Source organism: Rhinolophus hipposideros, assembly GCF_964194185.1.
Source record: "Rhinolophus hipposideros genome assembly, chromosome: 16".
Classification (NCBI taxonomy): domain Eukaryota; kingdom Metazoa; phylum Chordata; class Mammalia; order Chiroptera; family Rhinolophidae; genus Rhinolophus; species Rhinolophus hipposideros.
In genome coordinates, this window is record NC_138062.1 from 24265664 (window position 1) to 24276639 (window position 10976).

Here is a 10976-nt window from a genome sequence, read left to right on the forward strand (position 1 = left end):
CGGGCCCGGGCAGCCTTGCCAGGCTCTTGGTGGGGATGAGTGGGAAGTGGCTCTGTCATTCCTGCCCCAAGCGCTTCCGTACCACCAGAACTCTAGCAGTTGGCTGCCTCATACCAAACACTCGCTGTCATGCCCAATAGCATTTGGTTAGTAAGGTTTATTTACGATGGCACTCACGATATTACAAAGGCTCTCGGAAGGTCCCAAACATCTTTCTCATCCCCCTTCCCTGGAGAGCATATCCTCTTCCAGGAGAGATTTGTCACGGTGGGGTGACTGGAAGGCCCTCTCTCACTGTGTCAAGCACTGTAGCCATCGCTACAGAGGTAGCGCCATGGGAACCCTGTTGTCCTCGGCCAGAGCAGGCTTTGCAATTCTCAGCTATCCAGGGAGCGTGCTGTCTGAGCACACCGTGCCCTTCAACCAGCAATTCCACTCATCTCTGAGTTCATTGCTGAAGCCAGAAAAGCTCTCTGGGTCACTAGGTTTTGCAGATAATCTCAATTAAGAACAAAACAACTCATCTTCCTTCATTTCAGATGGTGATGAGAAACCTAATACTTGTGCGTCATCTTTTCCTCTATATTTTAAAAGCAGATTTGTCCAAGTTGAATTTCTTTGAGGGACTGGTGGAATTTCACCCCAGCCCTCAGTGAGTAGTCAGAGTTTCTTGAGTGCTTGCTCCTCCTTCCTCTGTCTAGCCTAGAGAAGGAGACTCAGCCTGTGTCCACGTTTACTCTGCCTTGTCCAAGCAGTGAGCTCAGCAGGGAAGGCGGTGGTGGATGATAGGTGCCAAATTGGCTCCTTCTAAGGCCCTCATTTTCAATCAGAATTCTCTCGGCCCTCAAGGCCACCTGTGTGATGCTCTCAGCCCAGCTGCTCTCAGAGCCAGGAGCTGGCCCCACCCCCACCTCTGGCAGCTAGCCAGCCAGAGCCAGAGCCTCACAGAAACTTGGATAGAAATGTCTACCATTTGAGGAAACTGATTTTAAGTAAAAAGTGCTACCGATAACAGATTTGGGTTGTGAAATCCACATATTTATATAACACGAATATATTTTAAGTACACAGCCAGACAGTAAAGTGTGTTTGGAGTGTGCATTTATTCTGGTTCCATTTTGATAGAGAAGGGCTGGATACTTGGAGCAGGGTGGAAGGTAGAAAGATTTGTAAGGCAAATCCTCTTCTCTGTGAGAAGGGCATGGGGCGTAAAGGACAGTACAACCCCGGCATTTCTGGTGTTTGTGTCTTCTTCTTTTTAACCAGGGAGCAGTCAGAGAACAGATTTGAAAGGCCTGTCTCAATATCTTGGGTGTACATTTATGCGTTTAAATCAGGGCTGTCCAAACTTTTCAACGTTTTTCACCAAGGGCCATATGCGGTAAAATACACAAACAGTCGGGCCACTCACTCGAGGTGAAATACGTATTGTCTCACCTGGTTTATTTAAGTAAACTAAATATATTTTTGGAATTTGCTGTGGGCCAATTAACAATGGATCATGGGCCGCAGTTGGCCCGCGGGCCGCAGTTTGGACACCCCTGGTTTAAATCTTTGTTAAGTAGAATGTGCTGCACAGGAGCATGTGTGTGTGAGTGTGCGTGTGTGTGTGTGTGTGTGTGTGTGTGTGTGTGTCTCCATGCAACACAGAGGTACAATTTCCGGTTTCCTATTTAACACCCATAGTCTTTTTCTCTGCCATTGCCTAAATAGCACTCTCCTGGAAGTCCTTTCTATATTGTCCTGCTGAGAATCAAGTTGGGTTTCCCCAGAGCTGTGGTCACAACCGTGCATGTGTGCAATCACAGCTCACACTGAGGAGACAATGCCTTGACTGGAAAGCTGCTAGTTGGGCCCATGGATCCGATAACAACCTTAGACAGACTCTTACTCCTGGGGCAGGCCCAGTGTGCTCTTCCGGTCACCCCCACATAGCTTTGGAAGAACCGAGCCCTCCCCCTACACTCACACCATCTCTCAGTGACACTCATGGCCCAGGTCTCTCCTCCACACACGTATGTCTCTCTCACTGGGGCCTTAGAGTAGGTGGCTGTGGAATTGCACACAGGTACCACGTGTCTCATGCATCTTCGGGCTTCTCTCCATCCCTCCACCAGGACAACCACGACCGGGAGATGCAGGAGCTGAGGCGGCTGCAGAGGCTAAAGGAGCTGGAGCAGAAGCGGCGCTCCTGGGCGGCTGGGGAGCTTGTGGGATTTGGCCGGAGCAGCAGTGAGAATGATGTGGAGTTGCTGACCAAGAAGGGTGCGGAGGACCTGCCCCCTTTTCTGCGCCGCAGGCCTGTCAGCCCTTCCTGCCGACCCCCCAACGCCCGCCGCTCCCGCCTCTCCTTGGGCGCCGCCACTGACCGGGAGCTGCTGACCTTCCTGGAGAGCTCCACCGGCAGCCCAGAGGAAAACAGGTTCAACAGCTTGCCCTGGAGCAGCCCGCGGCAGGCCCGGGCTGCAGCGGCCTGGGTGGAGCCTGGAGAGCCAAGTGACCAGGACTCCAACCGCACACACAGACCTCAGGCCTCGGAGGGCCAGGAGGAAACCCCCGACACCCCGTCAGCTTGGCAAGGCCAGCTCGCAGTCCCCCAGCCCGAGGACCCCGCCCCGGTCTTGCTCCGAGTTCATCGCAGGGGGCTCAGCATGCTCCAGAAGAGGAATAGTGAGCCCGTGAGCCTGGGGCCCACCTGGTCCCCTCCGCTCTCACCATTGGCTCTGGGGGTTAAGGAGCATGAGTTGGTGGCCGGGCTGGCTCAGTTTGACCTCCAGGGTCCCAAGGGCCCACAGGAGACACCCCAGCTGATCCTGAACGACTTCCTCCCAGTAGAGCCGGTGTCTCCGGGAGATGGAATCCTGCAGCCCCTTGGCGCTGACCCTGACAATGGCAGCCCGACCCCTGTGGTTAGAGGTGCCCAGGGGAGTCTCTGCCCAGCCCCGCAGGGTGACGGGGCTTCCCCTGACGAGCCCAGCAGCGAACCTGAGAACAAAGATCCTCGGCCTGTGTTCTATGTCTCAGACACCACTGACTGCTCGCTGACCTTGGACTGCTCAGAGGGAACTGACTCCAGGCCTGGTGGTGGGGAGCCAGGGGAGAGCAGTGCCGGGGATGGCTCCGTGTCCTCTGGGGCAGGGGAGAGCTGTGGCAGCCAAGTGTCCTCTAACCCTGTATCCAGTCCCCCTGGGGAGGCCTCTGCTCCCGCCTCCGAGAAAAGTGGGCTCAGCTGCAAGGGCGGCCTTTCCGAGGACAGACCCGCCAGAGAGAAGGATGTGATAGCTTCAAAGAGAAACTCCCTCAAAGAGGCATCCCAGGGGGCCCCCAGCACGGACACTGTCCCCCGGAGCCAGGGGCCGGCGCCCAAGCCGGTGCGGACCTTGACGTCCTCGGAGAGTGCGAGCATGCGCAAAGTCGTGCCCATCTCCAGGGCCAGCAGGGGCTCCACGGGCTCTAAGCAGCCCCCTCGGGAGCCGCCCAGCAGCACAGATGCACCGTGGTCACGCCCGCGCCAGGGCTCCATGAGGGGCCCCTCAGACACATCACCCAAGAGGTCCTCGAAGGGGGCTGGGGCGGCAGCCGCAGCAGTGATGGAGGAGCCGAGGCCACGAGCGAGGGTCGGCTCCGGCAGCACACGGCCCGGGAAGGAGCCCCCACTGCAGCACAAGGGATCCCTCAAGAAGCCCAGCGCCAAGCCCCTCCGGAACGTCCCCAGACAGAAACCCGAGGAAAATAAGATCTGCCGCTCCAACTCCCAGGGCCCCCAGAGCCCTGAGGAAGAGCCCAAGCCCCCGCCGACCCCCACCCCCAGTGCCCCCCGGGCCCCACCCCACCTCCCCAGCTTTGCTCGAAACACTGTGGCCTCCTCGTCTCGGTGCATGAGGACAGATTCCCCTCCTGTGGCCAAAGCCCCCGGCCTCATCCGGACAGTGTCCCAGCGGCAGCTGAGAGTGAAGGGGGGCCCTGACGATGCCCCCAAGGACGGCACCCTACGGCGGGCTGTCAGCGCCCGCACCCCCAAAAGGTGTCCGGAGTCTCCTGAGGGTCCCAGTGCCAACACAGGCAGAGGGACTGCAGAAAGGGCCTCCCTCAGACTGAAAGACTCCAGTCGGACCACGCTGGGGAAAATCCTGAATCCCCTGTGGAAGTGACCAGCCTGTGCTCTGTCGTCTCCTGCGGCTGTCATGAGGCCAGCGCCGAATGTTGGTTCCACGTCAAGCTCCTGCCACTGAAGGCACAGTCCGGGAGGCCTGTGGGCCGCCGCCTGCAGTGCTGACTCCCGTCGAGTCCCCGTTCACCCCCATGTTGGGCCGGCACCCCCCCCATACACCCCGGAGGTGTGTGCGAGCAAACCCTCTCCTCCAAAATAAAGACCCGGCTGTGTAAGATGACCTTCTATGTAATGAGTGAAGAAATGAATTTGGGCAGGTTTTTGTACATCAAAGCCTTATTTTTTTAATATAAAAACTCCATGTTGTTTTAGTTGGTTCCTTTCGCACAGTGAATGCCTCCGGGGGAAAAAAAGACAGAAGAAAAACCCCTTCATTTGAAGATCTTTTTATTTTCCTGCATTCCCTGGCCTCAGGTTTCCACCTGTCCACACCCCATCCATTGCTGGCAACTGGACTGCTCTGCAAGCCCTCAGTGTTCTGTGGTTGGCACTACGTCCTTGAAGACTTTCTGCCTTGCTCACCTCTCCCTGCGTGACTTTGGGTGAGGTTTTGCGTGTGAGCAGGAGGGAAGGTGAAACTGATGGACAGAAGTGGGTGCTCCTGTGTGTGCAGGGCAGGTACATGGGCAGAGGGATGCGCTCCTGGGGGGGTGGGAAGGGGGCCATGGCTGTGGAGCGAGCCTCCCTGCAAACAGGTAGCAGCCCCTGGGAGAATGCTGGATTGTCCAGAATGTAGCAGTGCCATATTCTGATGGAAAGGCATCTGGGACTGTTCAGCTGAGCACACCTTTCCCCGCCGTGTTTAGCAATTTGCGTATCTGTTGTAAAACTGAGTGAAGGCTGCTATGACTTGTGTTCGTTCGCTCTGGTTACAGGGAAGAATAAACCTTTCTGTTTCCCAGTCATTCTTTCCCCTCTTCTCTCTTTGCCTGCTTCCAGCCCCTCCTCCTTTTCTAATGTGACCTGGAGCCTGTAGTATCTCTCTCTATCTCTATCTCTATCTCTATCAACAGTGATACTTTCAAGTGTTGACGTCTGTTCTTTGGTACAGTGGTTTTGAAATCCTGAGAAATCCTGACAAAAACTAAATCAAGTTTTTAAACACCGACCAAAAAAAATGAAATTACTTTCAGAAAAATTTACACTATCAAGAAAAATTTGATAAAAGAAAAAAAAAAGGCTTCATTCCAAAGAAAGGGGGAAACATGGATTTTTTTCTACCCAGTGTTCCCTTTACTACTTTCCTCTTGGACTAATGGGAAAATGGGGGGATTCTTGAAGCTTTTTTGTTGTTGTTGTTTTTAAATTGCCCCTTTTTTTCACTTTTGGTCACATACTAGTGAAACCTCATTTTGGATCCAACAGTGGTAGATGGATTTGGCAAATAGAATATATTACAATCTTCCTCCTGTACAGTGTTGCCTTGCATCCAAATTAACTGGAAATTCAACTTTCACAAGTCAGCTATTTTGAAAGGATAAATTTGATGGCTGAAGAAGAAGGCACCTGACCACAAAACCTCTTGTAAAACTAGCCCCGAGTAGATATTACCAGGTTGAGGGGAATCCTGAACGTTTTTCACCATTTTAAAAAGCCTAAGAAATCATCTATTTAACCATTCAGACAACAACGTTCAAAACATAGGTCCCATGGGTGGGTGGGAAATGGATGAAAGAGGTCAAAAGCTTGTGCATTTGTGGAGTGACAGGGTTGGGACCCCTAGGTGGGACCCTAGGAACCAGGGTCAGAGTCCCTGCTGGTGCCATGTAACTAGCAAGTCACTCACTCCCTGTCCCTAAGCCTCTGTTCCCCAGTCTGTAGAAGTGGAGGCATGGCTTCGATGGTGGTCTCCAAGGGTCCTTCTAACTCCAGGAGTCTGAGTCATCACAAACAGCCAAGGCCCCATCTCGGCCCTGGGACCAGCTCCTCAGGACCCACCGCCAGCATCTCTACAGCAGAGGCCTCACATAAGGGCCTGCTCAGAAGAAAGCACCTCCAGAATGAGTCGTTGCTTTGCAACCTAATAAGCTGAGTTTCCTGAGAAGTGGTATTTTATTTACTTAGCCCTCTGGACAACTTCTGTGTTCGCATCTGTGTGAGCAGGTGATCATTCTATTACCTTTTATCGGTAGTAAGCTTGGAAAAAATAATTTAAGTATATAATGGAGAGATGTAAATAAGTTTCTATATAAAATTGTTTCAGATGAACAATGTATTTAAAGGTCCATTTATATGTTATTTTACGTAACATGTAGTTTAATAAAGTTCCTGTTTATGAGATTGTGTTTTATCCTCAACTTATTCTGGTGTGTGTGTTTGTGTGTGGTTTTCCAGGTGGGAGAGGAAGGCTGGATGCAGGTGGAATGGGAAGGTTGGGATACAGGAGTCTTGTTCTCAAAAGGTTCAAGAACCAGAATTAGGCTGTTGGTGTGTGTCTGCTTGGTAGCAGAGACCCTGCATTTAGCTGAGCGCCGAGGCAGTGGGCCTTGCGCCAGGCCTGTGGGAATGCAGGCAAGCCTCCGACACAGCCTCTGCGGGAATGCTCGGCACTTCATACACGCTCCATATTCCACTTTTGGGGCCAAGCTTTGTGCAATCTCCGTGCGGCCGGCAAGTCTGGATGTGCTGCTGTGCGTCCTCATGTGCTTGGGCTCAGGACACTATTGGGAAATCACAGCTCACCTTTGTGCCGCCTCAGGAATGAGCAGGGAGGGAGGGAGGTGGAATCTTATTTCAAATGCAGGGTTGGTGCTTATTTGACCGAAAAGGGGGGTTGTGCATAAAATGCACCTCATACCTTGGGGTTTCCCCTCAAGTTGCCCTGGCCACTCTCCCACTTCATCTGTAAGTGGGTTAGAGGAATATCCCTGAACCTGGATGAGAGGATAAGTGACGCCTCATGAGTTGCTGCTTGCACTGTGACATTTAGAGCCTGGCTTTGCCTGTTAAGAGCAGTTTGGGACACGGGACTCCTCTCTACACCTTCGGCCCTGCTGTATCGGGTTAGTGACTTACACCCCAAAAAAGGTCTCAAGCAGTATTCCTGTTACCCTTTCATTTATGGGTTTCACAAGGACCCTGTGTTCCACTCTTCCCCCTGAAGATACCTGCTGAGATTCAGGGTCACAGTTTCCTAATTGTTGATTCCAGATTCTGCGTATTTATGTTTTATGGTGAGAGGCTCCAGAATAGTTTGGTAGAACTCTTAGTTCAACTTTCTAAGGTGTGCAAATCCATATCTGCCTCTAAGGGTATGGAATCTTCAACTCCTCCCATCTGGCAATGATGACATTTTGTACTTGCACAGAATTTTCTATTGAAAGTTAGACTTTATTCTTAATTCTTAATTATGCTACAGTCTTCCTTCTTTATACTACAGTCCTGCCTCCCCCCAATATTTTTTTTTTGGCTGTTTCCCCACATATAAGCATCAAATTTGAGTAAGGAGCATTGCATCTGGTCACTAAGTACTTTTTAAAATTATTTGGGCCCTGAGCATAAGCAAAATGGAGGACAGTGGGTCTGCCAAGTCACCCTACTCAGCATGGATGGGTATCAGCACACAGCTGGACTGAATCTGTGGCAAGGTTGAAAACATAACCCAGAGTGACTTCTCCCTGGGGGTGGTTTTCATCTGCAAACATCTTCAGTAAAAAGCCCTAGGGCTCACACAGGATCACCTCACTGAAGACAGAAGTAACATTCTTGTAGTTGAAGATAATGGCTTTTCTGCCTCCCAGGCCAGAGCTCTGCATGAGGCTTTTGGCTTCCTGGTTGGTGGGTAGGACAATTGGACCCCCCTGCAAGAAAGGTCTTGGCCCCAAGCAGCCCTCATTCATGGGCCCTTGACCAAGAGCTTACCAGGAACCCGGCACAACCTGACCAGCAGCCTGTGGAACGAAAATGGCGGAGCCTTTCTGTGAGGATGCTGCTGGAAGGTCCCACGGGCCCATTCAGGTCCAGCCTTGGGAATCATGGCCGGGGCTTTCCACTGCCTCCTCAGAGATTCAAGGGCTGAGTCATACAAGCAGTCCCTAACTCACAGGCAGATGACAGTTTGCTCACAATTGGATTTGAGGAGTTCGGAATGCCCTTTCCCAGAGCAATGATGTCATGCATTATAGGTAGATTTCCAGGACAGCCCACTGGAAACCTATTTAATCCATCCGTGGGTGTACTGTGGCATCAGCATTTCCGTGGAAGAGAACCTCACTGATGGCAGGGTTTCTAGAGGAAAATACAAGGGGGCCAGGAACATCCTTGCCCTACTTCAGGACTTCAAGTAGAGGCTATGCCACTGCAGCCTGAGGGCCCCAGTAATGTTCACTGGCCACTGCTAGGTGAGAAAAGGCCTCTCCACTCCGGGTCAGACACAGGGACTCCCGTCTCCTAGGTCAGCTCCAGTGAATGTAGGCTCTGTCTTTATCAGAGACTACCTGTTGTCTGTTCTCCCTAATAGAGAGCACATTGGCCCAACAGAAGGGGGTACACCCTCTGCTTTCAGCTTTCCAGGAGGAAGTCTGGATCAGCCACACTCCTGTTGCCTCCTGATAACAAGTGAGAAGATGGCAGGATTGTGGCGAGGGCCACATGAACCAAGGGCAGCTGGGAGCTGGGCCAGTGGGTCACTTCAGTGGGAGCTGGACATTCACTGCAGATAGTGAGCTCTCCAAGGTGCCCCCCGACCTGTGACAGTATTGAGCACATAGTGGCCCCCGCTTTCTCATAGTGGGGCGTGGGCCTGTGTGTAGCAGAATCACCCAGGGCTGGTGGGTGATTCCCAGCCCCACCCCAGACCTATGCCAAGTCAGAATCTTTCTGGTGGGGCCTCAAAATTTGCATTTGAAACAATTTCCCAGGGGTTCATATTTCACCCTGCTGTTGAGAAACAGTGGGCTGGAGAGAGGCCAGAGGCTGGGGTTCTGTTGTGTGGCTCATGAGCTGTTGTCAGGGCTGGGCCCCTCTCTGAGCCTCTGTTGGGCAGTCAGGTTTGTTTCCTCATGCGCAAGCGATGCAGAGACTTCAACTCACCTCAGCACCTGGTGAGAGGGGGAGCTGCCTAACTGAAGCTTGAGAAAGTGGTCTCACTTGGATCTTAAAACAGAAGCACCACCAATCAGACGCTTGGCCACTCCTTTGAGTCTGGAGCTCTTGGTCATGTAGCATCAGAGCTTCCAGAATAATGGCCTCAGAGGACCATAGGAAGTGACACTTCATGAGTCTTTGCAATGGCTGCCCTTTAGGAAGATTGCAATGCAGCATCTATGAAGCAATTTGCTAATAAATGCTGAACAATGTCACACCCATCTCAGTGCCCACGGTGAGATTCTGTCAGCATAGCTAATCTTTGGAGCCCTGTTTCCTGGGCCTCTTGGCTTCCGGAGTTTTCCGCAGCATTCAGGAGCATGACTTCAACTCAGTTCTTGGGAGCCTTGCCTAGTGATTGTGTACTGGGGCCAGGCAGGCCAGCCTGTGTGCTGACCTCACTAGTTAGGAAGGGGTGGGGTGCAGCTCTCCAGGGTGCTGACTCAGTGCAGGATGGGAGCAATGAGCATGCTCAGAATGCGGGCAGAAGAAGGGACGCTGGACAACCCACCCTCCCCACACACACACACCCCACCCTCCTCCCCCAGCCCCTTTTGAAGTGTGGAAGTACTCCCTGGAAGGAAGACTGAGCCCTGGTGCTTTCCAAAGCTGTCAACATAGATTAATGTACCTTTCACCACTTCATGCTGTAAACAGCTCCCCATCCGACCAAGAAAGTTGCTGGGAGAATCTGGACAAATCTTGCTACTTTCAGGGACAACTATTTTGCCAGTCTGGGAAGGCGCAGTAAACGGGGTTGAGCTACAATTGGATTCAAGTGATGCTTCAGCTTTGGAAGTTGCCCTAGCAGAAAGAACAGTGCCTCCATTCAGCTGTGGGTGAACGGAGACATCAGCCTTCTTGGTCAGCTGTATGTTCCTCTTTCCCAGGGCACCAGTGGTTCCCACTGCTGACTCATCCCCAGGGAGGAGAGGAAAGAAGTGGGCTGCCTGCCGGGCAGACTTCTCGCCATTGATGACAGACAGACAGCACAACGGTCTCCCCACCCCCACAGGGACTCCTACTCCCAAGTTCAGGTTTGACTCCAGTGCAATGGAAACAGTCACTAGATAAGCACCTGGACAAGGTACTAAATGCTCTCAGCCTTTTCCCGATCTCCTGCTTTTCTCAGCCAGCTCCTAACAGATTTTCTCCTAAAAAGCACACAGCTTTGCCCATAGTTGCTCAGCACACACCCACTGTCCCAGTGACCCAGAACTTGTCATTCCCACTTTTCAGTGGAGGGATTTCTTCTGGGAGAGGTCAAAGGGAAGTGTGTGAGCCGGTGGTCTCACATAGCTAGCCAAAGCAGCATGTTGGCCACATTCATGGAGCGATAGCACCCAGCGTGAGGTCCAGCCAGTTAGTCCCCATCTGGACATCGTGCTCAGCCTGGGGACACCTTGCCGGAGGAGGAATCCCGATGAGCTGGAGCATGATGGAGGAGAACAACGGGGACAGAGGAGGTGTGGCACCGGGCATACGGATGAGCAGCTTGAGGAGGGGGCGCTGAGGTGGTTTAAACTGAAACAGGGCAATAAAAACTTCGTGGTGGGATTCATCTTACTCTGTTTTGTTCCAAAGCAAAATGGAGATAAATCACCAGGGACAGGAGAAATTCATGTCAAAGCCGCTTGTCCTACCTCCCTGGGCAGGAGGCCAACACGTCCCTTCCACTTGGAAGACTCTGAACCTGTGAAATGACTGCCCACACTCTGGC

General features: G+C 52.5%; 1 protein-coding gene across 1 annotated transcript in view; it reads left to right on the forward strand.

Moving 5' to 3' along the window:
- The window catches only part of FHDC1 (FH2 domain containing 1), a 38026-nt gene extending 31582 nt beyond the window's left edge, over positions 1-6444 (forward strand). The window contains exon 12 of the mRNA XM_081076629.1: positions 2118-6444. Within this exon, the coding sequence (XP_080932755.1) occupies positions 2118-4151 (2034 nt within the window). The 3' untranslated portion in view covers positions 4152-6444. The remainder of the gene's footprint in view (positions 1-2117) is intronic.
- Positions 6445-10976: the final 4532 nt, after the last annotated feature.